We start from the raw sequence: 27854 nt of genomic DNA, 5'->3' as shown, positions 1-27854 counted from the left end.
TTGGCCCAATTACACTCACGGGACCGATTAAACTGCAGTACAAGAGGGGAAACCCACGTGGTCGTGAGGAGAACATAGAACTGTTTACAGACAATGCAAACGTGGCGGCGGGGTCCAGAACCAGAGCGAATCGATGTGTCCGGGTCTTAGAGAGAGGGACGACCCAATGTTTGGACAATTTAAATGCTGGGACAGGTGGATTGAAAAGGCAGCGTGTTGGGACCAGAGGCGAGGGTTGGGCCAGTTCTGCCCACTGATCCACGACAAACACTCTGCTCTTTGCTGCACTGAAGCAGAGGCCCGCTCTGGCTCTGTGATGTTCACTCTGCTGTGTACTGAACTGAGGCCGAGGCTGTGGCCTGTTCTGGGCTTCATGTCCGAGGACCCACTTTCATTCTAAATGACATTTGCTTACTTTTATTGTTAGTGCAATTTGTACCCCCCCTTTGCATTGGGTATTTTACATACTTTTGGACTTCTTTAAGGAGACGAATCTCAAGATTGTATAATGTATACACACTTTGATAATAAATGTGCTTTTAAAATCAACCTGGGTCACGGGCGCAATAGCATTGTGCTAACCACTATGCTACCATGCCACCCAATTCCTTGGGAGTGTACCTGATAGAGGTGTACAAAACTGTGAGGGCCTATAGCAGAGGTACATAAAGATTTTTGTGTGTCAAACGCTGGTTGTGACGCTTCAAGTGTGGTTGGGTAGTGGTTGTTGCTCTCGTTTCTCGCTTCCACCCGCTGGCTAGCAGTCTTGCGAAAAGGAGAGCTGAATGTGAGAGTTTCTCCCTGTCAGTATGTAGCCTCTGCAACAGGAAGCCTAATATCGTGCCTCCTCGCTGGTGGCACACAGAAACTGAACTCATTTCGGACTTGGGCTGAACCACAGAGGACAGAGCATAGGTCTGGCCCCTTCACATGTAGCATGGGGGCCCACCGGCATGTGGACATGCCTGATGCTCGTGAACCAAATCCCCAGCTATGGGTAGATAGCCCCACTGCCTTGTGGGTGGCCTTGGGAGAGACGAAGGCTATGGGAGTAAACCCAGACAGAAAATCTGGAGTGGAGCCCCTCAGGCGCCTGGACATCATTGAACATCCTTCTGGCAGCTCCTGCAGCTAGGCCGGTGTCAAACGTATTGCCTTATTTTCCATTGGACTACACTGGTGAGGCCGAGGGACGACTGGGTGCCCCAGGATCTCCATACCGTCTGCCCAGGCCTTTCAAGACAGACGGATGCCATCATAATCATCATAAAGAATTTTTTGACTGACACAAGTTGACTTAAACAATAAAAGTTAGTTTATTGAATGATGGATTGACAGCTAAATAAATCCAGACTGTCAATGTAAAAAAAACAATTACAGATAGGTCTCCGTGGCAGATGTTTTATAGACGGTTAGATGGAGCCATGCACAGGTTTGTTATCCTAATTAACTTCAGAGTTATATTTCTGTGGAGTTTTCCAAAACACCTGCTGAAAATTAGTAAAGAAATTGATCTCAAACACGAGAAAATCTGCAGATGCAGGAAATCCAAAGTAAAACCTACATACAAAATGCTGGACAAACTCCGCAGGCCAGGCTGCATCTATGGAAGAGTAATCAAGAGTTCTGATGAAGGGTTTCAGCCCAAAATGTCAACTGTACTCTTTCCCATGGATGCTGCCTGGCCTTCTAAGTTCCTCCAATGTTGTGTGTGTTGCTGAAGAGATCTTCAGTATTTGTTTATACATCATCTGCTTTTGCAAAAAAAAAACCACCAAGGCATGGCAGTACAGAAGTATTATGACGTATTGTTTTAATTAGATCTACAGTGACAGTTGGTCATTAGAAATAAGATAGTTGAATTTGATTTATGTTAACTCAATAGAGCAATCTTATGCCTATTGAGTTGGCCTTGGATCTTGTTGAGAACAATGCAAAGTACTAATGATCTGTATACAAACATATCAGAAGGCTTCATTGTAACCAGGAGTTAATTTATCTCTGGCTAAGTATATCTAAGTGACACATCCAGGTCTTCAGATATACAGGAGCAACAATTACAGAGACTCACTCAGCAACCATCAGTTGCCGGGAAGCAGCACTCCACGTCTTCACAGATATTATCGTGGGTTGATTTTCTTCAGGCTTCGGTTGAGCTAGAATATAAAAAACAAACACGTGAATATCTGGGCTCGTTATTGGTATTGCTTTATTATTGTCACATGTACCAAGCTCCATTGCCTGTTACACCACTGTTGTTTAGGGCAGCAGGGAAGATCCTCCATCTCCTTCTGTCTATATCAAATATTCTTCATTGCTATTTCCTTAACAATCTTTTTTTGATCAGTCAGGGTTACTAGCACCAAGATGAATCCCTGAACCTAGAGGACCAGTGTTTCACCCTTAGTCTGTCCTCCACCCTTTGACCTGTTTGACCCTACTAAGAGCCAAAACACAATGCCTTGACTCCAGCCAACATCACTCTCTGGGTCACTGAGGTACACAAGCCTCCAAACCACGACAAGTCTGTTGTCCTCTTGGAGGCATATGCACCAAGATACACTAAAAAGCTTGTTCGTACACATCAGATCATTATATCGTGCTTTGAGGTAGAACAAGGTAAAACAACAATGCAGAATAAAGTGAAATGAATACAGAGGAAGTGCAGCGTGGATAAACGATAAGGTTCAAGATCTCAAGGAGGTAGATTGTGAGGTCAAGATTCCATCTTATACATGAGATCCATTCAAGAGTCTGATAACAGCAATGTGGCAGCTGTCCTTGAGCCTGGTAGAACATGCTTCCAGGCTTTTGCATCTTCATCCCAATGGGAGGGGGGAGAAGAGAGAATGTCTGGAATAGGTGGTGTCTTTGATTATGCTGACTGCTTTACTGAGGCAAAAGAAAGGCTGGAAGATTTCAGGAGCACTGAGGACGATCCAGGTTGCATCCCTGATGGACAACAGTAAGGCAAGAAGTCAAAATGTTCGGCTCACCTCCTCAAACTTGTGAATCTGCCTGATGAAGAAGTCTCCGTATCGCCTAGCCACTTTGGTATCTGCAATGTGGATCATGTCCTGAAAGAATGGGGAAAGGCAAAGGTTAAACAGAAATGCAAATCCATTCGTGACCAAGGAGCAGCCCAGTCCTCCACCAAAATCCCTTACTTTGCCAGAATCTTTAATGTTAAATCAGTCAGCAACAAGTGGATATGGTACCTTCCAGATTGCTGAGATTCTAGGGATTTCAGATCTACTGGAATAATAGGGAGTCCTCACAGGTAAAACACACCTTGTCAATATAGAAGTCCACCTCAGAAGCAGACTGAAATTCACCATCGAGGGCCGAAATCCCACTTGTCCATACCAGGTTCTTCATCTTGTGCTTGAAGACCAGGAGGTTGATGCGAAATTCCTGCTCCGTCATGTCTAGGAATCCAGCTAGCTTGATGACAGGCATTGTGGTGTACAACTTCAGGAAACTGTAGGGGGAAGAGAGAGCAACGTTTCAACCAAACAGAGGTGCTCAAACGATGACATTAAATGGAGCACAATTCCAGGTGGTTTTCAGGTAAACACCATCCACTGGCTCTTCAGTTAAACTGATTTGCAAACATATCCCATGCAGTGCTCAATAAGTCTCTCTGAATTGCCCTGAGGAGGGTTTCCGGCTCAGCCCAGGAATCTCAAAGTGCAAAGTAAATTTATTATCAAAGTACATATATATCACCATATTCAACCCTGAGATTCACATTCTTGCAGGCAGTCACAGTAAATACAAGAAACACAATAGAATCAAAGACAGACCCCATATACAAAATGCTGGAGGAATTCAGCAGGTCAGGCAACATCCATGGAAATGAACAGTCAACATTTCAAGCTGAGACTCTTCTTTAGGACTGGAAAGGAAGGGGAAGATGCCAGAATTAAAAAAAGGTGGGAGGAGGGGAAGCAGGTATAGCTTGGTGATAGGTGAAGTCTGGTGTGTGGGAAAAGTAAAGAGCTGGAGAGAAAGGAAAGGGGGATGGAACCAGGTGGAGGTGATTGAAAGGTGAGAAGTGGTAAAAGGCCAGTGTGGGGGAATAGAAGAGGGGAGGGAAAGGATTCCCCCCCCTTTTTTAAAACTGGTAGGAGAAGTCGATATCTTATTCAGGTTGAAATACAAGGTTACTCAGATGAAATACAAGGTGCCTAAACCGAGAGACCTGAAAATGGAGCTGGAAGCCATGTGGAACAAGACATCGGCGAAGACAAGTTCCCATGAGGGTTACGTGGCTGTGGTAGTGAGTCTGGGAGAGTACAGTTGAAGAGTTGGTGGGACGCAGTGATAATGGAGGGGAAGAATGAAGTCCGCACACCAAGTTCAAGAACAGTAACTTCCCTTCAATCAACTGGAACCCAGGATCAGGTTTATTATCACTGACACATGTTGTGAAATTTCTGTCTTCTGCAGTTTACTTTCCAGTCCTGATTAAGGGTCTCAGCCCAAAAAAACATTCATTCCCTTCCACATATGCTGCCTGACGCGTGTGTGCAGCCTGCATTTCCAGCATCTGCAGAATCTTGTCTATTTCGTGACGTTTGTTATTTTATGGCACAGACAGAGTAAACGTAAGCTACAAAAATATATAAATAGAGAAAACAGGAATAGTGAGATGTTCATATCCGTTCAGAAATCTGATGGCAGAACCAACTCAACCCTAATCACTGCAGTTTAGCACCATCGTTACCACTTTGATCACTTTGTATTAAAAGGGATTTTTTTGACTCTTATTGTGTTCTTTCTTATAAAAATAGTCTAATTAGTGTGCCATGATAACATAGCGCTATTATATCTTGGGGCGTGGAATTGGAGTTCAATCCCACTGTAAGGACTCTGTACGTCCTCCCAGTGGAATGCTTGGGTTCACTCTGGTTTCCTCCCACAATCCAAACACTTTTTGTTTCGGTTATCTGGTCATTGCAAATTGCCCCGTGATTAGGCTGGGGTCAAGCTGGTGTTGTTGGGGTGGCACAGCTCGAAGTACTGGAAAGGCCTATTCTATGTTGCATCTCTAAATAAAATAAACGTCTGTTTTGTTTTTCCTGCGAATACCGCTTATGTGATGCTATGTGCCTATGATGCTGCTGCTGTAATCTTTTCATTGTACCTGTGTACACATTACTTGCACATATGACAATAAACTTGACTTAGAGATAAGACAGCAATACGTTAATACATGAAAGGGATCATTCATGGTAATTTCTGCATGTTGTGTTCACGTACCTCCGGATGGTGGAAAGTACCGCCTGCTGCTGTACCTCGTCCATAAACACTTTCAGTTGCTGCAGGAACGGCTCCTTGTGATAGTTGGCATGGAGTGACTCATAATTTGGTACCACTGGAGACAAGAACTTGGGACAGGCAAAACTGAATAGCTCCTCAAATATCTGCATCTCTCTGTAAGAAGATGATATTAGATTTCATTACCTGTTGGTGCTGCCCTCCAGTGTTTGCTCAGTGGAAGAATAACTTCCCATCAATCTACAGTCATGCCACTCAGGGACAAGGCCTATATTATTTTATTCCTCTTTGTGTGGCTTTATCTTTTTCTATTATCTTAACCATATGTGTTATCTGTGCAGTGTGCTGTTGGTAATTGCTTTGTATCTTGGCCTCAGAGGAACACTGTTTCAGTTGGCTACTCTTGTATACAGCTGAATGATAATTACACTTGAACTTGGGAAGAAATTGGAAGATTAATATTAAAACAAAGCTTTCGAAAAGCAGAGCAGTTCAGTCAGAGCTGAGGGGAAAAATGGCAACTTCAGATCATCTGCAATAGAGGGAAGAGATGTATTATTTACACAGGGTTGTTTTGGAAAGCATATAGAAAAATAAAGTATTTGTAAGAAGCAGGACACAATTTGACCCCTTTGGCTTGCTACGCCACTTAACAAGATCTTGAACTAATTCTTCATCCACATAATCCTCAAATACCTTTAGTAACCTATTGACCTGACTATTGAGAGGCAACAATCCTTCCAAACCCTTCAGGGTAGAGAATGCCCAAGGGTTTACTTCCCACTGCTCTGTAAGCTGTTCCTTAAAAACTATCTATTTACTGGCTCAGAATCCCCTTACATGGTTTGTTATTAAGTTATGAAACACTGAACATTCTACTGTATTTACAGGTGCCAAATTGAGACTCATGTACAGTACTGTGCAGAAGTCTTAGGCACATAGCGTATATATAGCTAGGGTGCCTGAGACTTCTGCACAGTTCTGTATCTGCCATGAATTGGAGACCAAGTTTGTAAATCTGGCAGGAGCAAAGGATGTTGGAAATGGTGAAGGAGGGGTGTGGGACAGGTGGTGGTGAAGCAGACACACCCAGCCCTGAGACACCAGGCAAAGTCATTTGATTCCAAACAATTGATTTATTGATTATAGAATGTCTCTCTGGTGCTTTCTGCTCCCTCCCCGCTCCTTTCCCCCTTTCCCAACCATGCCCCTTCCCACTTTGTCCATACCAGAGACCCATATCAGAATCAGGGTTATCAATACTCACGTCATGAAATTTGTATTTTTGTGACAGCAGTACAGTGCAATACATAAAATCACTATAGTATTGTGCAAAAGTCTTAAGCACATATGTATAGTTAGCTATTGCAACACAAGAAAAAAAACAAAGACCCACCCTTTCTGCATACGCAGCATCTTGTCCCCATACTTCTCTCGCAGCTGGGTGTGGATGCTCTCGTCGATTCTCATTGGGTATAGGGTCAAAGCGATTGCCAACAGACTGTGCATCTGTTCATTCTGCTTGTTTATCTGCAATTAGATGTGAAGACATGGCAAAAGAGAACAACTACAGTTAATAATAGAATATGTTTGCATTATGTGTGATGTACCGTGTTGCTACTGCAAACAAGCTAATCTTCACAGCATTTTGTAATTTGGGTAGATACAGTGTACCTATGACAATGAACTTGAGTTTTTAATTTTAAAGATTAGACTTATCTTCTGTACGTAGAAGCATAAAGAGAAATACATTGTTTGCATCAAATCAGCGAGGATTATGCTGGGCAGCCCACAAGCATCGCCACGTTTTCAGCGCCAACATAGCCTGCCCATAACTTACTAACTCTAACCGTCCATCTTTGGAATGTGGGAGGAAACTGGAGCACCCAGAGGAAACCCACAGGGAGAACGTACAAACTCCTTACAGACAGCACTGATCTTACAGCTGGCACTCTTCAAGAAGGGAGGGAGGCAAAAGACAGGAAATTATAGGCCAGTTAGTCTGACCTCAAAAGGTTGGGAAGATGTTGGGAGTCGATTGTTAAGGACATAGTTTCCGGGTACTTGGAGGCACATAAAATAGGCTGAAGTCAGCATGGTTTCCCTAAGAGAAAATCTTGCCTGAAATCTGTTTAACAAGCAGGCTAGACAAAGGAGAATTGGTGAATATTGTGTATTTAAATTTTTAAAAGGCCTTTGACAAGGTGTCACACATGAGGCTGCTCAACAAGTTAAGAGCCCATGGTATTACGAAAGATACTAGCATGGATAGAGCATTGGCTGATTGACAGGAGGCAAAGAGTGGGAATAAAAGGAGCCTTTTCTGGTTGGCTGCTACCATATCAGTGCTTTTCTCTTTGGAACAAAGGGGGATGAGGGGTGCCTTGATAGAGGAGTACAGATGATGGGGCATAGATAGAGCAGATAGCCAGAGAATTTTTTCCCCCAAGAGTGGTGAGTGCATGGAACACTCTTCCGGGGTGGTGATAGAGGCAGATACATTAGTGGCTTTTAAGAAACTCTTAGGCAAACGGACGATAGAAAAATGGAAGGTTATATAGGAGGGAAGGGTTAAATTGATCTTAAAGTAGTTAATAAGTTTGGCACATTATTGTGGGCTGAAGGATCTGTACTGAGCTGTAATGTTCTAGGTGCTAAATCTGGAAGCAATTATTTCTAAGTTTTTAAAAAAAATTTCAAACATTTGGATTAAACATCTTTATGATCTTCATATTGATATCATAATGACACAGTATTACACTCTGCAGATGCTGATGTACATTGAGATGTAGAGTCATAGATTCAGGTATGATGTTGTCCGAACTGTTGAATATTTCTAATTTTATCACAAGCATTTCAATGATTTACCATTTCGTATTTGTAGGTTGAGCGCTGAAACATGTTCTTGGTTCTCTGGATGTACAACAAGATATTGGCAAACACGCGGATCGAATCCTGGTAACGGCGCATCATCAAATAGGCAAAGCCCACGTAGTAATAGGTCGTGACTTGACATTCTGGTACTCGTGAGTACATACTCTGTAATGGAACCAAACACCAGACTTCAAATATCTTTATAACAATGCTTTCACTATTTTCTAAACCACGTATTTGTTTGCAAGAATCCATTTAACAGCTTTGAGCAATCTAGTTCCCTACTAATCTGCAAGACATTGTGAATTACCGATTTGTGACATTGTCCCTTGATCAGGGCGCTGCGAGGACAACTGATTAATGATTGTTCTACTTCTTATCTGCTGTGATCACTACAAGCATATGTGGCAGGAGTAGTTATTACCCATCAACCATCAGGCTCTTGAACCAGAGAGGATAGCTTCACTCGCCCCATCACTGAACTGTTCCCACTTGTCTGGACTCACTTTCAAGGACTCTTCATCTCATGTTCTTGATATTTATTACTTATTTATTATTATTTTCCTTTTGCACATTGGTTGTTGTCCATCCTGTTGGGTGTGATCCCTCATTGATTCTATTGTGTTTCTTGTATTTACTGTGATTGCCCCCTCGTCACCCAGGATATGCGCTCTTCTTATTGTTACCATCAGGGAGCAGGTACAGGAGCCTGAAGGCACACACTCAACGTTTCGGAAATAGTTTCTTTCCCTCTGCCATCGGATTTCTGAATGGACAATAAACCCATGTATCCTACTTCAACTTTTTTCCCTTTGCACTTATATTTCTTATTACTATATATAGTAATGTATAGATTTTATGTATTACACCATACTGCTGCTGCAAAACAAATTTAATGACAAATGTCAGTGATATTAAACCTGATTCTGACATTTACAAGTGTTATTTCAATCAGTAGAATATCCAATATCAATAAAATGAAACATACCTTTTTATTGAGTTCAATGTTCTCAAGCACTTTAATGGCCTGATAGTAATCCCCAAGCAGTGAATGGAGACGCAGGAGGCCCACCAAGCTGAAATAACCCAGCATCTTATACAGGGAGTGACGACCATACTCCCCAGCAACACTCTCAGGGTCTCCTGTAAACAAACAATGGGAGATGTTAACTACAGAGTAAGTGCAAATACCATTTAGTCTTAACTAGCACAACCTTGTTATAATTACTTTGTGGGAGAATGTTGTTTGTAAAGATTTCAAAAGCAGCTGATTATTAGCTAATCAAAACAGATTCTGAGAATGCTGGAAATCCAGAGCAACACACACGCTGGAGAAGCTGATCAGGCAGCATCTATGGAAAGGAATAAACTATCAATGTTTTGGGCTGAGACCCTTCGTGAGGATTTTGATGAGCTAATTAGCTAATTTGCTGGCCGGTGGTGTAGTGACATCGGCATTAGACTTCAAGGCGAGTGGTCCTGGGTTTGAATCCGGCCAGCTCCTTACACTCTTTCCATCTGTGCTGGGTTGAGCATCAAGCTAGCAACTCGGCCTCGTTTAAAAATAAAGTCAAAAGTGCTAAAGAAATGGCAAGGTCGCCGCCCGATGCACCATAAAGTGCGCAAAGGAACAACAGCAAACATCAACTAGTTAACACTGGACAACAAATTTTTTCAGAAGTGTTGCTTCCTCATAATTTTTTTTTTATGATAGACTGCTTGAAGATGTAAGATGAAATATAATTTCAGACCCCTTCACCACCCCTTGCTCTAATTCCAACCTTACCCCCGTCGTCACTACCTCCTCCCATAGATGCCGCCTGGCCTGCTGAGTTCTGCCAGCATTTTGTGTTTTTATTTATTTCCAGCATCTGCAGATTCACTCGTGTTGCCTTACAATTTCAGACTAGTTATATCACGTAGGAATTTGGAGAAACAACAAATTAACTTTTATTGGATATAATGAGTTTAATTGCATAATAGTGCTGATGCTTTGAAATAGTTCAACTAAGTTAAAATATTTTGTTGATGATTTTCATTTGTACTCAGTGTCTGAGGCTTCTCGCTTAAATGTCCAACAATAATCAGCCAGCATTGATGGATTCCAGTTGCCCTGATACCGTTTCTCCATGACTGCAATGTCCTGGTGAAACCTTTCACCGTGCTCGTCACTGACAGCACCAGGATTTGCAGGGAAGAAGTCTAAATGGGAATGCAGAAAATGAATCTTTAGCGACATGTTGCATTTCATGGTTTTATATGCTTGAAGCATGCTTTCAACCAACTGCATGTAGTATGGTGCTCTGTAGATGACCTGTTTGATTTGTGGAGCAACAAAAATGCTTTTCTTAATCTTGGCATCAGTTATTCTGGGAAGCATCTGTCTCAAATATCAAAATCCTTCATAGAAATTTTTGTGCCTGGTAATAGCAATTCCATCCTTACAGTCCTTTCTTTTCTTTTTACAATATTTTTATTCAGAAGAAAAAAAAAACAAGATTTACAGAGTGCAACACATAGATACATCTCAACATAACTTGTGTACATATATTGTAATAAAATTGATCAAAATGTTATAGCATAACACATAAAGGTATACCACTCTGTAATCAAAAATTTAAAGATAAGTCATACATCATAAGAATTTTTTTTTATATAAAAAAGTCAACCCCCTACCAACTACCAAAGAAAAAAGCTGATGGATGATAATGGATAATTAGAAAGAAAAACATTCGCTTAAGAAGAGAAGATAAAAATATACATTGCACTGTTAAACTTCATAAACTGGAAAAGTAATTTAGGAAAGTTCCCCAGATATCATAAAAAGATTGTTTCGAATTTAAGACTGAGCAGCGGATCTTTTCTAAATTTAAGTAAGATATAATATCACATAGCCATTGAAGATGTGTAGCAGGGGTAGACTCCTTCCATTTAAGCAAGATTGCTCTTCTTGCTAAGAGAGGTAAAAACTAAAACCTGTAGGTTAGGAGTATTCTTACAGTCCTGAACCCAGTAATTACTAAAACCTGTCCTGCTATGCAGCAGCTGCGCTGCCTAAGCATGCCCAAGCATGCCTGGACAAGATAGGAAACTTACCAGCTTACATTGTAGGCAACATTTTAATTGACTTGAATTATGAATTGAAATAATAAACAGGTTTATTTTTTAAAAATGGTGCGTGATAGGGAAATTTTATGGTGATTTTCATCATCAGTAGCTCAAAATTCATAAGATACATTGAAGGTATTCGGGAAGCAAAATTGTTTGTTGTCCAGTGTTATTAGCTAAGCTTTCTAATGTGCCTAGTATCATGAAAGACACTGCAGGAAAGTGAAAATCAAGGTCTGGGATGGCACTGAATTTGAAGTGTGACAGATATAATTAGTGGATGAATACAAGAAATTGTTTGTACTATGCATTAGGTAGACGCACAAAGTTAACCACAAGTTTGAAAAATACAACATAAAACTTAGAATGGAGAATCCAGCATTTTGCATGTTAACAAAAGGTTGGTTTACTGCCCAGAGAGAAACACATCTCTTGCACTGTAATGCTGCTGCAAAGCAACGAGCTTCACAACATAGTATGTCAAAGACATTAAACCTGATTCCATTGAACTTTCCCCCTTACCATAAAGCAATGCCCTCTAGTACTTGAAATGTATAAAGATTCACTTTGTTTGTGATATGTACATCGAAACAGAGTGAAATGCGTTGTTCGCATCAATGACCAACACAGCTTGAGGACGTGCTGCGGCAGCCCACAGGTGTTGCCACGTTTCCAGTGCCCACAACTTAATAATCTTAACCTGCACATCTTTAGCCTGTGGGAGGAAACCAGAACACTAGGAGAAAGTCCACACGGTCACGAGGTGAATGTACAAACGCCTGACATGCAGTGGTAGTAACTGAACCCTATCGCTGGTGGTGTAAAGTGTGGGGCTAACTGCTGTGCTACTATACTCCTGCAGGGAGAAGGATGAAGTTTCTTAGCGTCTACCTTATCTATGCTTTTTTATGATCTCATATACTTCTGTTAAGTTACTCTTTACCCTTCAAGGATCCAGAGAAAACACTACAAGTGTTTCCAACATCTTTTCCTACCTAATATTTAAATATATTTAAAGCTGAGGTCGATAGGCTCTTGATTAGTCAGAGCATTAAATGTTACCGGGACAAGGCAAGTGAACGGAGTTGAGGGATAATCAATCTGCTATGAATAGTGGAGCAGACTTGATGGGCTGAATGGCCTAATTCTGCTCCAATCTCTTATGGTCTCTAATCTAGACAATATGCTGCTGAACAACTACTTCTGCAGTGTCTCCATGACCTCCACATCCTTCCTGAAATGCAGGAACCAGAATTGCAGACAAAACTTCAAATGTAGCCTAACCTAAATATCATGCAGCCACAATGTGACCTCACAATCTTTACCTCAACAACCTCACCAATGAAGGCAAGTATGCTTAATTTAGGTGATCGCTGCCTATATGATGCTACGTTGCGATGCTGTTGCAAGTAAGATTTTCATTGCACCTGTGCATACAATAACTTTGAGTTGGACATGTAGGTTTATAATTTGTTATATATACATCAAAACACTATTATGGATAAATGTTTCTGTGCAGAAAACAAAGATATTTTAAATATTTCCAAAGTATATATAGACCAAGCAGCAATAGAGGATAGCGGTTACTGCAACACCATTGCCGCTTGGGGTGTCAGAGTTCAGAGTTCAATCCCGGCGTACTCTGTTCAGAGTTTGCACGGGCGTCCCTCAGATGCTCCGGTTTCCTCCCACAGTCCAAACTCATGTCAATTAGTAGGTTAAATGGTCATTGTAAATTGTCCTGTGACTAGGTTAGGGTTAAATCAGGGGTCACTGAATGGCTCGGCTCAAAGGGCCAGAAGGGCCTATTCCGCACTGCATCTCTAAATGAATAAAAAACGAATGAACTAAAGGGAAGACAAGCACCATCTTCACAGAACGAAGAACCATCAATACTTGCCTCCACTGGTGTAGACTTCTAGCTGACGGTTAATGTTAGATTTATCCACTAGGGAATGCAAGACGTTGAGGACACTGTGAACGTTCCAGATCTTCGGATTTGACCGCAGGAATTCAATCTCCTCGTCTGACTTCTTGGCTGTTTTACAGCGGTACTGACTGAAAGATTGGAACTGTGCAGAGAATCAGATAAGAAGTTGGAAATGGAAGCATTCCAACCTTGATCAAATAGACAGAGCAATAAATTTCCACAGGAAATGGCAGGAGGGAAGCATCAAAAGTTAGACATTCAACCAAATGATTTAGTTTGCTCTGCAAACAAACCTCCACTTGGCTCTGTTCAAAGGCAGATTTAGACCCTTGAGTCAGCAGTCAGCCCAGATCAGTGTCGCAGAGGTTAGAAGCTAACACTGTTCATTAATGTAAACACTAAGAGAAACATATTGGAGTACTTGAAATATTGTGTTCGGTTCTGGTCGCACCATTTGAGGAAGGATGTGGAAGCTTTGGAGAGATTTACCAGGATGCTGCCTGGATTAGAGAGCATATCTTATGAGGATACATTGAATGAGCTATGGCTTTTCTCTTTGGAGTGAGGGAGGATGAGAGATGATTTGTTAGAGGTGTACTAGATGACAAGAGACCCAGATGAAATAGATAGAAACAATATGGAAATGGCTAATCCAAGGGGCCATAATTTTAAGGTAATTAAAGGAAAGTGTAGGGGGGAAATATCGGATTAAGTTTTCCTTTTAAACGAACAGATTGGTTGGTCCGTGGAACGCCCTGCTAGGGGTGGTAGTAGAAAAATAGAGGGCTACATAGAAGGAAAGGGTTAGATTAATCTTAGAGTAGGTTACAAGAATGGCACAACATTTTGGGCCGGAGGTCTGTACTGTGCTGTAAAGTTCTATATTCTAAATGAAAGGCTTAACTAGCTGTCATTATGCCCCCCGCTTTATAATGCAGTGTTTCATAAGAATTCTTTTTTTCCTCAAAGAAGGAAAATCCACAAGATATACCTTGGTTTAAAGCCAGAACTATTCTAGATTTTAAGACTTTTTTTAAATCAGCAGTCAAATTGTGGTTCTAGAGGCACAGGACTCAGATCACACTTTACAAAAAATAAGCCTTGTGTTCACAGCCAGCTGTGACAGCCAAAACAAGAGGACAAGTACGGACAGTAAACACTGCAGAGCCACACATACAGGAGCAGCCAAAAGTAAATTAACACCCTGCCTGCTCTGCAAACACGCAAGTCCTACTGAAATGGAAAGGAGATGCTGCTTATGGTTGACATCCAGGCAAGTTGACATGAAGAAAAAGGTGGAAAGTCACCTGGTAAATGAACTCATCAATGATGTCCCATAGCCACTGATTGGGGAGTTCTAGGGGAACAGGACCATCGGCATCTAAAGAGGATGACAAAAATATTTTAAAATTTAGAAACGAGTTAAACAAATGTAGATCTGTTTATGTTATTATACGAAGTAGCAGCCTCGAATGAGGAGACTGTGCATGAAGGAATTATTGACTCCAAATACTTTTTGATAGCAACACACACACAAAATGCTGTGAGCAGTTTTGGGTCCCTTTATCTAAGAAAAGATGTGCTGACATTGGAGCACGTTCAAAGGAAGTCCGTGAAAATGATTCCGGGATTGAAAGGCTTGTCATATGAGGAGTGTTCGTTGGCTCTGGGCCTCTTCTCACTAGAATTCAGAAGAATGAGGGGTGACCTCAATGAAATCTTATTAACATTGTATTTGTCTTCCTTACCACAGATTAAATCTGCAAGTTAACCTTTAGGGAATCCCTTTGTGCCACAACTGCAAGATATACTCTTAGAATTTAAGACAGATCTCTTGTTAATCAACCCTGCATCCAACATGCCGGACAGCTACTCTGCCACATTGTCCAGACTGGCAATCCCTTCTACTGTAACACATCTAGATATGACAATGTAATTATTAAATCTTTGCCAAATTTCTCCCCATCTCAGGGAGTGGGATGGCCAGCCAGTGGTGTAGTGGCATCAGCACCAGACTTAGAGACAAGTGGTCCCGGGTTCGAATCCGGCTAGGTCCTTGCACGTTTTCCATCCGTGCTGGGTTGAGCGTCGAGCTAGAAACTCGGTCTCATAAAAAAGACAAAATGCTAAAGAAACGGCAAAGTTCCCACTCAATGTGCCACAAGGAGCAGAGAGGAATAACAAAAAATGTGGGAGTAGGAGGAAAAAAAAATGAGAGAAAGGGGTCAGATATGGAACCTTTAGAATGAAGAGAAACTGAATAGCTATTTCACTAAAATACTTACTGAGAATGTAGTTGAACAGATTGCAGTAATTGTAGTAAGATTCAAACCTCTGTTCCAATGTAGGTCCACCCTAGGGAGTACAAGAAATATTTAATGATAAAGGAACATCACAGATGCACTAAGTTATGCATTAAAAATATAATTTAACGCAGAACTGTTATTGTATCTCTTTCACAGCCCCAGGGACCCATGTTCATCTGATCTCAGATGCCATCTGTGCAGTTTGAACTTTCCCTGTGGCCCCCATCAGCTACTCACGGGTGCTGCAGTTTCCTTGCACATCCCAAAAATATGTTAGTAGGTTAACTCGCTACCATAAATTATCCCTTCAGCTTAAATTTAATGGCAAAAAGGCTCCAAGGGGTGTTGAAGGACATGCAGTACATGGAGGATTAGAGAAACAAGAAGAGATGGAATAGAGAAAACAAGATGGTGCCAAGAGGAGGCCACTCTCAGGGTGGAGGAGCAACACCTTATATTTTGTCCCTTCAACCAAATGGCATGAATTTTGATCTCTCCTTCCAGTAAACAAATCCTACCCCCCTACCCCCTTCCTCTATTCCCCATTCTGACCTATTCCTGCTTCTCACCTGCGTATTAACCGCTGAGTCCCTCCTCATTCCCTTTCTCCTAAGGTCCACTCTCCTCTCCTATCAGATTCATTCCTCGCTAGTCCTCAACGTTTCCCAACTACCTGGCTTCACCTATCACCTTCCACTCCCCCCACCTCTTCCCCCTTCCTTCTCAGTCCTGAAGCAAACGTTAATTGTATATTCATTTCCGCAGGTGCTGCCTGACCTGCTAAGCTCCTGCAGCATTTTGTTCGTTATGGTTTGGATTTTCAGCACCTGCAGACTTTCTTGTGTTTATAGGATCAATAGGATTGCTCCCATGAGCCAGATTCATTAATAGTCTCCCTCAGTACAAACAGAATTAACATTGTCAGAAACTTAAAATCTATCAATATGTAACTAAGAATGTCAAAACTTCCACAATCTAATACTAAATCATGGCCTGGTATGGAAACATCAATGCCCTTAAATGGAAAAGCCTATAAATTAGCTGTATCCACAGTCCATCACAGTAAAAGCCTTCCCCACCATTGAGCATATCTACAAGGAATGCTGTCGCAGCAAACCAACATCAAGGATCCCCACCATCCAGGCCATGCTCTTTTCTTGCTGCTGCCATCGAGAAGAAGGTATAGGAGCCTCAGGATTCACACCACCATGTTCAGGAATAGTTACTAACCGTCAACCATCAGGCACTTGAACTAAAGAGAATAACTCAACTTCACTTGCCCCATCACAACCTATGGATTTACTTTCAAGAACTCTTCATCTCATGTTCTTAATATTCACTGCTTATTTATTTATTATTTCTTTCTTTTTACCTTTGCACAATTTGTTGTCCTTTGCACACTGGTTGAATGCCCAAGTTGGTACAGTTTTTCATTGACTCTGTTATGGTTATTAATCGATAAATTTATTCAGTACGTCTTCTGGTTAATGAGTCTCAGGTTTGTAAATGGTGACATATGTACTTCAATTAAGAAAAAATCACTTATAGTCACACACAGCAGTTTCATGTCTCTAAAGTAAAATGTGTCTTTGTTTGTCATAACTTACAGGAACGAAAGTCCGTGCTGTTTTATTGAGCACAAATAAAAATATAAAGAAAATCTGTGTATTTACATGAGTAATTAAAAGCTGCTTGCGATTTTGTATGTTTAAGTAACTGAAGTATCAACTTACGCTAACTTTAGCATAAATATGCCTGTAGTAGAGCTCCTTGTACAGAATAAGAAAGACGGCATCTGGAACAGAGAATAAAGCATGTGAATAAAGTTACAGGCAATTCATGGGTTACAAATGCTTGACTTATGAACACCCCATACACAGAAATGAGCTACCACAATATTATTAAATTAAAAAGCTCAATGTATTCCCAAGAATGGCAGGTCTAGTTACCTCCTACTTCTACAGATGTACCTTGGGAGAGCACTCTGACTGGCTGCACAGTTCAAAAGCACAAATTAGATCAAACTAAGGAAAGAATCTGGTTTAATTTGGGGAAAAATTTCTGAGATTCCCTGAAGACATCCACACAATGGCAAACATTCAACAGATTAAAACAGAAAATATGCATACCAAGTAGATTTTAACAGTATCAGCTAGGACACATTATGCAAGGTTAGACTACATTTTACAGGAGTATTTTATCAAGTAATACTAATTTGAAAACTGAAATCCTACCATTTCGACATATGGAGGCAATAGCTTCTGCTTCTGGCCAGGGAGAGTTTTTGAAGAATCTCTCAGTCAGTTTATTCCAGCTGAGGAAGCGTAATAGGGGAATTAATAAACATATAGAATTATTCTTCTTTAAAATAAATTAATCTAAAACATTAACTGCTTCTTCTACATTACTGACATACAAGCATATAAATGTGTGCTTTTTAATATTTGTACCTGTTTTCATAGATATCCTGAATCTCATAAAGCTTCTGTTCAATCATGTCACTGGACACGCGGTTGGACTGTAGTTCGTAGACCTTCTGATCAATCAGGTCCGTGACAGTTTTGTGGAAATATTGGATAAAATTTTTAATTACTTCAGGGATCACGTGGTATGTTTGCTGTTCATACTGTCGCTCGTAAGCAAGGTCCTGCTTGGGATCTCCTGAGAACACATGTAGAATACTTTTAAAATACTTGAAAATGAACTACAAGACCATAAATATAGGAGCAGAATCAGGCCATTTGGCCCATTGTGTCTGCTCTCCTATTTCATCACAGCTGATCCATTTTCCCTTAGTCCCTATCTCCTGCCATCTTCCTGTATCCCTTCATGTCCTGACCAATCACAAATCTACTAACTTCTGCCTTAAACGTACAGAAAGACTTGACCTGCACAGCTGCCTGTGGCAATGAATTCCACAGATTCACCACTCTCTGGCTAGTTGAAGATTGTTCAAATTCAACTGTGATTCAACCTTGCACATGTATACAGCTAAATGAAACATTGTTCCTTTAGGACCAATTTGCAAAACACAGTGCATATAGTCACACACAGCAGATATCCACTATACACAGTCACAAAATAATATTAAGACTAGTCCCTGAGTGGCACTGCCTGAAGATTAACAGTTTGCTATAAAGTGTAGGGTGCATGTAGGGCAGTATAATGTTACTGGCATTATTATAATAAAACTGGCAGTTGAGTAAAATGTGAAACAGCAGCAATATGACCGTGTGTTGTCCTACCCCTCTTCAACAACCCTCTACTTGTTCAGTCCAGATGAAAGGGCTCAATCCAAAATGCTGACGCTCAAATGCTGCCTGACCCCCACACACAGCAGCACAATACAGTCACAAAATAATATTAGCACAAATCCCTGAGTAACAAGGCCTGAAGATTGATGGTGCATGGGCAGTTAGCCTGGAGCCATGTTTCTGGAAGAAGAAGCATACAGCAGTTCCTCATCTCGCACTAGGTCAACTACATTTGTTATCCATAGTTGCAGTAAACAGTGTAACTGAAATCTCTTTCTTCCAACCTCTCCAGTGCTAAAACTAACTAGTTAATGTAAAATACTAAATACTAATGTAAGGGGTTTCTTCTTTATGCTACTGTATACGTTAATCAAAATGGCTTCTTTGTTACGTTAACTGGTGAGAGAGTGCGTTCCCTCGCAGCTTGTTTGGGTTATAATTACTGATAACGAGAATTGTATTCATTTGTTAACCAATTGGGATAGATATTACAGACCAAGTGGGTCTGTAAGCTAGTGTTTCGTGGGCTTTTGGGGAGTTGGTGGGGAGATGAGAGGAAGACAGACGTGCTGGGAGTGCTCTGGTCGATCACTTCAGGTGGTCCTGAGCTCCAACTGTATGTGCACAAAGAAACTGAACTTTGATAAGTCTGGCACCTTTTTTTTTGTCTCCATTCATTCCTTTTTGTATTGTATCTTTATTAATGTCATGGTCCAAGTAGATTTATGAAGTATAATTTGTAAAATGTACATTGTGTGCTGGCTGATCAGTTGGCATTGCACAGCAACCGACGCAACTGTGAGACAAGGTTGGGCGGGGTACAGGGTCTCCCCTAGATACGTACAAACCGATATAGCTGAGCGTTACACTAAACTTTGGAAATTCACACTGGATGATACGGTTCAGTACTGAGCCAGAGGTAACCTCCAAATGGACACACAAGTTACAACCTACTCAACAAAGATCTCATTTCAAGCGTTTTCCAGTTCTTAAATCACAATAAGTTTATTTTCCTCAAACTGAGCTCTGAGCTTTTATATAATCTAGGATTTAAAAAAAATTCTCACAGGCGAGCATATCAAGATTAAAAGCTCTACTAACCAACTTCATTGTCATTTTGGTAATAAGAGCATAAGACCGTAAGATATAGGAGCAGAATTAGGCCATTTGGTCCTTTGAGTCTGATCTACCATTCCATCATGGCTGATTTATTATCCCTCTCACTCCCATTCTTCTACCCACTCCCTGAAACATTTGACACCCTCACTAATTAAGAATATATCAATTTCTGACTTAAATACTGGCCTCCACAGATTCACCTTCCTCTGGGTAAAATAGTTCCTCCTCATATCTCTCTAAAGCGGCATCTTTCTATTCTGAGGCCGTACCCTCTAATCCTAGATGCCCCTACCATTGAAAGCATCCTCCCCACATCCGCTTTATATAGGCCTTTCAATATTTGATAGGTTTTAATGAGACCCACCCCTCCCCCCACTGTTCTGAGCTCCAGCAAGCACAGGCCCACAGCCATCAAACGCTCATTATTAACCCTTTCGTTTGCAGGATCATTCTCATGAACCTCCTCTGGACCCTGTCCAACACCAGCACATCCTTTCTATGGATAAAGGACCCAAAATAATATTCTAGGGCAGCCAGGATGAGCAACAGCTTTTCTTTCAATCAGAATGCATGCACTGTTATTCATATGGTTAGTGTTCTCTTCGCTCACCACAATGAAATGCTCAAAAATGCCTACAATCTACTTTAAATTCCATGGTAGGGTGATTAATCAGCAGCGCATGACAGATTTACCACTTTAAAAAAACACAGGGACAGCAGTTTATGCTGATCCTGAGAAAGAGGAGTAGAGAGACCCAATGAAGACACAGATTTTTTTAAAGAGCTATCCAAGGCCACAAGTAGTTCTTGTACTGGGCTCTCTGCTCCATTCCCCAGTGAATGGCTCTGCCTGGGGAACTACACAGACTACTTAGTGCGAGCAGTCGGTCCAGTGGTTTCATGAATAGGCCAAGACAGAACAGACACAGTGAGAATGTTTCCAAGAGAGGACCAGAGGGCATAGCCTCAGAATTGAAGCATGCCCCTTTAGAACAGAGATGAGAAGGAATTTCTTTAGCCAGAAGGAGGTGAATGAATCTGTCAGATTCACTGCCACAGACGGCTTTGGAGTCGGTCATCGGGTATATTTAAAGTGGAGGTTAATAGGTTCTTGATTAGCAAGGGTATCAAAGGTTGTGAAAAGAAGGCAGGAGAATGAGATGGAATGGGTGAGAAACTCAGTGGGCTGACTGGCCTAATATTGCTCCTTTATCTTATGGCCTTATTGATCAGGCTCAGGCAGGCTTCCCCAAACACTCCTCAGACGGGCAAGCTGTCGTAGCCACACTCTTTGTAGAACAAACTGCTGCACTCATGGTCAAACTCAGCCACCTCACAAAGGGCTCAGTTCTGCTCAACTCTTTTCCTCAGCTCAAAGCAGCTTGACGGCACTTAACAGTAAAAAAAAATTCAATAAGGATTTACCAGTATGAAGGTCGTAGTCCACATTGTAGGCATACGGATCGTACTGCGAACAAAAGTGAAAACAATATAAGTGCTGTGAACTCAAAAACACATTGAGATTGCAGGGTACAATACAAACTCGTCCATGAAGCATTCAGATTTCAGTCATTCACACAACAAAAAAAATTGTACAAACAACTCATCCTACAAACAATTCTATACCTACAAAATATTAAGTGACAAATTACAGTATGCTCAGCACCAAAATATGGCTAGACAGAATTGTGCAGAGAAGCATTCTTAGGAATAAATATCATTACGCAGTGACCGGTGGTAACAGGCTAGTTTGGCTAATGTTGCTTAACATTCATTATTCTGAACAATTGTCAGGCTTTGGATTATAAGTAATATTTGTGTTACATAGATATTTATCACTGATGCTTCATGACGTTCAATGATATCACTGTCACTGAATAACCACTACCACTCATCTAAAATATGAAATTTTTTGAGCGCTGACATGAATCACAAATGGAAAATTCCACAAGTTGTTGGGAAGGTTCCCAGGGCGTTGCGCAGGTCTCAGTACATGACAGACAGGTCTGAGAAATAACCTCACATATGTAATGAACGGGAGTGAATGATAAATAGAAAAACACTGCATAAAGTAATAACTGTAGATCTTGATTGGGTATTGAATTCGTCAGTGTTAGAGTGAACCTATGCTACTTAATAGTATAAGCTGATCATGAAACAAGATATATATTATAACAAACTGAAAATTGAAGGTAATTATGAAAATTCAGCAGGCTAGTTTCAGAAATTTTAAAAGACTGCATTAAATTTTGAAGGATTTGTGGTGATAAAGCGTCTGCAGCACGAAGCAGCAGATAAATACATAGATGAGCTTGCTGAGATCATTGCTGATGTAAATTTAACATGCTGAACGGCTGCAGCAGTACATATGTGCGACAAACACTGTTTACTAATAGGATGTAAATTCAGAGTCAGAAATGATGGTGATGATTCATGCAGGCCTGTGCACCTGTATGTTAATTGTTTTCTTATCTATTGTTTAAGCCCTTGTGTTTTAATCTTGTTAAGTATACTTTGACTGGGATGGTTTTCTGTGTACCGTGTTTATTTAAAGTGGTCTCCCGATTAGCACTCTTCTTGCTGTTGCCATCAGAAAGAAGCCTCAGGTCCCACACCACCAGGGTTAGGGACAGTTATTACCCCTCAACCATCAGGCTCTTGCACCAGAGGGGTAACTTCACTCCTCCCACTGTTCCCACAACCCATGGACTCACTTTCAAGGGCTCTTTATCTCATGTTCTCAATAATTATTGCTTATTTTTATTTGCATACTTTGTTGTCTTTTGCACATTGTTCATTCTGTAGGGTGCTGTCATTTATTGATTCTACTGTGTTTCTTGGATTTACTGTGAATGGCCACAAGAAAACTAATCTCAGTTTTGTATATGGTGACATACTTTGTAGCTGTGTAAAGTTTGTTTCAGAATTCAAAGTTCAGTGCTCTACTGAGCATGCACACGGAGTACAGATCATGGTTTAGTGGAGTACTAATCTAGTTTAAACTATTATCTGGTAACATAATTCCAGTTCCACAATGCCTACTAGCAAATATAAGCATGGTTAATAAAGCAAACCCAGACTTGTGGTTAAAGAGCACAGAACTAGCTTTGTTTAAAAGAGGAATAAATTTGCCACCTTCTTTGGTCTGTATAAGACTCCAGACATAGTAATGTGACATTCAATGATGATACAGTCCAACAAATTACCCTTCAAATGACACAAAACCATAGACAGAGGAGCAGAATTAGGCCGTTTGGCCCATCGAGTCTGGAAATGGGCAACAATTGCTAGACTTGCCAAAAATTTCTGGGGCAGCACAGTAGAAATATCCTCTAACAGTTCAGGGAATCGGAGCTTGGAGTTCAGTCCCAGTGCCCTCTGTAAGCAGTCTCTGTACATCCTCCCTGTGGAATGCGTGGGTTTTCCCCAGGTGTTCCAGTTTCCTCCCACAGCCCAAAGATGTACCTGGTAGGTTAACTGGTCTTTGTAAATTGTCCCACGATTGGGTTAAGGTTAAATTGGGCTTGTTGGGTGGTTCAAACAACACACACATAATGCTGGTGGAACACAGCAGGCCAGGCAGCATCTATAAGGAGAAGCACTGTCGACGTTTCCGGCCGAGACCCTTCGTCAGATTGGGTGGTTGCTGGGTTTCACGGCTCGAAGGGCCAAAAGAAAGGAAGGCGTATGTAAGGCTGGGCTCCTGCTTGTCTGATCCAATTTCTATAAGCAAAGGCTTTCCCCAAGGATGTGTTCTTTCACCCCTCCTGTTCATACTTTATACAAATGACTGTACTTCCAGACAAATCCATTTATATCCTAAAGTCTGCAGTTGACATGACTGTATTGGTCTCAAGACCAATATGATATACATCAAAAGATGCATCTTGCAACATGGTGTGCTCATATCATATTGGAGCTTAATGTTATCAAGAGAGTGGAAATACGGATTGACTTCCACTGACAACCCCCTACCAGCACCACCCCTGGAAATTAAGGATCAGGCTGTGTATGTGGCTGAGCTATTCAAATTCTTGGGGACTATCATTACCAAAACAGTACAATGAAATCCCAGTTGAGGCTGTTCTTCCTATGCCAGTTCAGGACATATCCTGATTAATTTAATCTTGCCTGATGAGTGTTGTGACCACCTCTATCACTGTTTGGTTTCCCGCCAACTCTTCCCTCTCCTAGTCCAGGTTGCAGTGAGCAGCCCACTCAACAGAGAAGATCATTGGCTGTCAGCGACCGACAGTAAAAGACCTGTTCATAGTCACAGCGAAGAAAAGAGCCGGAAAAATTTCTGCTGACTCCACCCACCCTAGAGGTCACCGATTCACCAAACTGCCATCAGGGATACGCTGCAAGTCTATCATCACCAGCATTACACGTCATCTTTGAAGCTTCTTTCCTGTCGCTATCCAGCTTCTCAACAAAACTCACTCAGATGTAATACCCTGTCCCTGCACAACATCCGTTAAATGGTCTTTCCTGATCTCCTTGTTCTGTGGATTATTGAGTCTGTTCAAATGTTCACATTTAAGTTTGATTGTTGACATTTGCAGGTGACCATTCTGCTAATTGTTGATCAACAAATTTCATGACATATGCCAGTGATATTAAACCTGATTCTGATTGTTCATGGCCATTTACACTAATGCCTTGTAAATTGTTGGTTGCTATTGTGTTGTCTGGCAAAATAGGCGATTGCTGTTTAATTGGACTAAAATGTACTGGTCCTAATGAGTCTTAATTATGCAGGACAACTAAGATTTTGTTTCCTGAATACCTCTGGGTGTACCTCATGGACTTTGGGCCCCTGATCATGAAAATTATCCTGAAATTTCCCTTCCACACACCATTGTATTTGAAATTGCCTATATTTGTTATTTTAATTCATAATTCAAGTCAGAATGCCAAGATTAAGGAAGGCCACAAATCAAATAGGTCATCAATGACAGGCAATTGGAAGAACTTCTAGTGGATCTGGAGAAAATCGCAAAGAAGGCATTCAAGGATGTTGTTGAAAATATTCTTGGCAACTACAGAGCACCAAACTATGTGCAGCTGGTTGACAAGGTGCTTCAAGCATACAAAACCATGAAGTGCAACATGTCACTAAAGATTCATTTTCTGCATTCCCATTTAGACTTCTTCCCTGCAAATCTTGGCGCTGTCAGCGACGAGCACGGTGAAAAGTTTCACCAGGACTTTCTGGTCATGGAGAAACTGTATCAGGGCAACTGGAATCCATCAATGCTAGCTGATTATTGTTAGACACTTAAGCAAGAAGCCTCAGATACTGAGTACAAACAAAATTATCTACAAGACATTTTTGGCTTGGTTGAGTTATTGCAAAGTTATTTATATTCAATAAAAGTTAACTTCTTGTTTCTCCAAATTCCTACATGATACAAGAATTATATTTGTGTTCAGATACAAGAAGTCTATCATAAACAAAAAAAATTCTGAGGAAGCCAAACTTTCGAAAAAAATGTTGTCCAGTGTTATCTAGAACTCGCTATTATGAATTGCAATGCAACATTTATCAAGGACATTATGCTCATTGTCTCAGAAGACAGAAGAGCGAACAATAGCTGAGCTGGACTATAAACTGGGTGAGGAAAGAAGCTGCACAGTGGATGTCATTATCCCAATGGTAAAGGATTGGTACTACTGTATTTAAAATATTTAGTTGAAGGTTTTAATATTGTACCTTTCATCATTTCAGCTTCACCTGTTGAAGAACCTACACGTCTCAGGGTTTTTCTATATATCTTCTTCCAAGGAAGGATATAAGTAAAGGAACGTTTCAAACATTAATGCGAAGAATTTAGTTTTGTAGATCAACCGGATCGCTCGCCTCTTAGGCCGCAGACCTCGTGCTCTCTGTGGGGAAACACTGAACCTGAACCAGACCTTCAGAAACAAACAGGCATTCGCTACATACTCACATCTGTCGTGTACTCATCCACAAACCCCGACATCTTGGCGCTTGTAGGTTTCCTCCGCTATTTCTTTACAGCTAAATTTTCAGCAGAAACACACGATGAATAACCGGCAAGTTGGTGCTTCGCGAACTACGTCCCCCCACGGCACTCCGACACCAACAACAGTTCCGCCGCTAAAAAGGGCAACCGAAGTCCTCAATAGAGCTGAGAAGAATTTTAGAAAAAAATAATCTTTACCACAATTCTACTTTTATTTTTCCGATGTTTGATACCTTCCAATTGGAAAAAGCTCCAATGACAATATTGCACTGAACTCTGAGGTTCACCTCTGTTTCTTGTTTAATGTTGATCCTTCAACCAAAATGAATCCACAAAGGTCCAAATTATCCCTCAGTATTATACATAATTTATAAATTATGACGCGTAATTTATATATTACAAATAATTATATATGTACAAATGTACTTACAATGTATATAAATTGATTTATTATATATTAGAATTGGAATCAGGTTTAATATCACTGGCATACATTGTGAAATCTGTAGCACTACAGTGCAGTACCTTACAAAAAATTATAAATTACAGAAAGTACATTTTTATATATATATAATAGGTAATGCAAAAAGAACCTGTTCCAAAAATATTGAGTGTGTGGCTTCAGACTCCTGTAATTCCTCCAATGGCAAAGAGAAGAGGGGTGTGTGGGGGGGGGGCAAGTTCTCAATGATGGATGCAGCCTTTTTGAGACATTACTTTTTAAGGATATCCTTGGTGCCATCACGGAGCTGGCTGACATTGCAACTTTTTCCAATCCTGTACAGTGACCCTTCCATACCAGACGGCGATGCTACCAGTTAGTACGCTCTCCACGGTACATCTGTAGAAATTTGCAAGAGTTCTTGGTGACATACCAACTCTCCTCAAACTCCTAATGAAATACAGACACTGCCGTGCCTTCGTTAGTATGTTGGGTCCTGGTTAGAACTTCAGCGATGTTGACACCCAGGAACTTGAAACTGCTTACCCTTTTCACTGCTGATCCCTTGATGAGGACTCGTGCATGTTCCTTCGCCTTCTCCTTTCTGAAGTCCACAGTCAGTTCCTAGGTCTTATGGATGTTTAGTGCAAGAGTGCAACACCACTCATTCGGCTGATCTCTCTGACTCCTGAATGCCTCCTCAACACCATCAAAACAATGTAAATCACAGTCAAACCCACATTAAAAGTCATAATTTAAAATTGATTTTTAAAAAGTAAAGCAGCTTTAAACATACACATAATACCTCCAATAATAAAAAACATACCCACTATAATCAAAAAGCCAAATAAATACCAATACTGTAAAAGGCATTAAGGTGAAATAAAAAGAGAAAAGGCCAGCATCCAGGAAGAGAGAAATATAGTTAACATTTCAAATCATTGACTTATCATAATACAGTGGATTCTGGTTAATTGGGACACATCAGGACCAATACATTTTGGCCCAATACAGCAGCTGTCCTAATTAGCCTAAATTTCATGGAAATAGTTAAAAAGATATCAAAAAGACAAACTGTTGTAAACTGAGTAACAAATTCTGTATTTAAACGAAATACAGAACACTATCAATACTATGATAGTACTATAAAACCGTGTATTAGTTCCTGATAGGTATGACAGAGGTATTCAAGGTGTACTGGCATGTTCTTCTAATTGACTGCAAATGAACAAAACCAGTGCAGACACCTAGTGTAGATAACTGACTGCCTTTATGCAAAACTATTGATGACTGCATCCTCCAAATCTTCATTTTCAATGTAACATTCGAGATGATTGTTAATAACTTCATATTCTTTGTAGTTTCTAACTTGTTGAAGTGGTGAAATCAGTTCATTTTCACTTCTGGCTTGTTTCTGGCATCTTCAATCCAGAATGCTGTGAAATCATAGTAAACAAGCGTTCTAAATTGCCTTGCTTCCTATTTCTTGCCAACTATCAGTGAAAAAAATGACTGCTTTTTGAACACAAGCTCACATAACTGATGCTA

At 40.8% G+C, this 27854-nt stretch overlaps 1 protein-coding gene across 1 annotated transcript; it reads right to left on the bottom strand.

The window, feature by feature from the left end:
* Window positions 1–1292: 1292 nt before the first annotated feature.
* Window positions 1293–26007, bottom strand: eif3s6ip (eukaryotic translation initiation factor 3, subunit 6 interacting protein). Its single transcript, XM_059953523.1, has 15 exons — window positions 25829–26007; window positions 21300–21342; window positions 17952–18162; window positions 17736–17815; window positions 17235–17296; window positions 15481–15550; window positions 14503–14576; window positions 13166–13337; window positions 9146–9300; window positions 8152–8322; window positions 6680–6813; window positions 5266–5439; window positions 3292–3481; window positions 2997–3077; window positions 1293–2156 (listed from the first exon to the last, which is right to left on the bottom strand). Exons 1-15 carry the CDS (start codon window positions 25859–25861, stop codon window positions 2121–2123), a joined length of 1686 nt encoding a protein of 561 aa, XP_059809506.1. The 5' UTR covers window positions 25862–26007; the 3' UTR covers window positions 1293–2120.
* Window positions 26008–27854: the final 1847 nt, after the last annotated feature.

The sequence above is a fragment of the Hypanus sabinus genome, chromosome 29 (genome assembly GCF_030144855.1).
Source record: "Hypanus sabinus isolate sHypSab1 chromosome 29, sHypSab1.hap1, whole genome shotgun sequence".
In the NCBI taxonomy this organism is placed as follows: Eukaryota; Metazoa; Chordata; class Chondrichthyes; order Myliobatiformes; family Dasyatidae; genus Hypanus; species Hypanus sabinus.
This window is presented reverse-complemented; position numbering and strand designations above follow the sequence as displayed.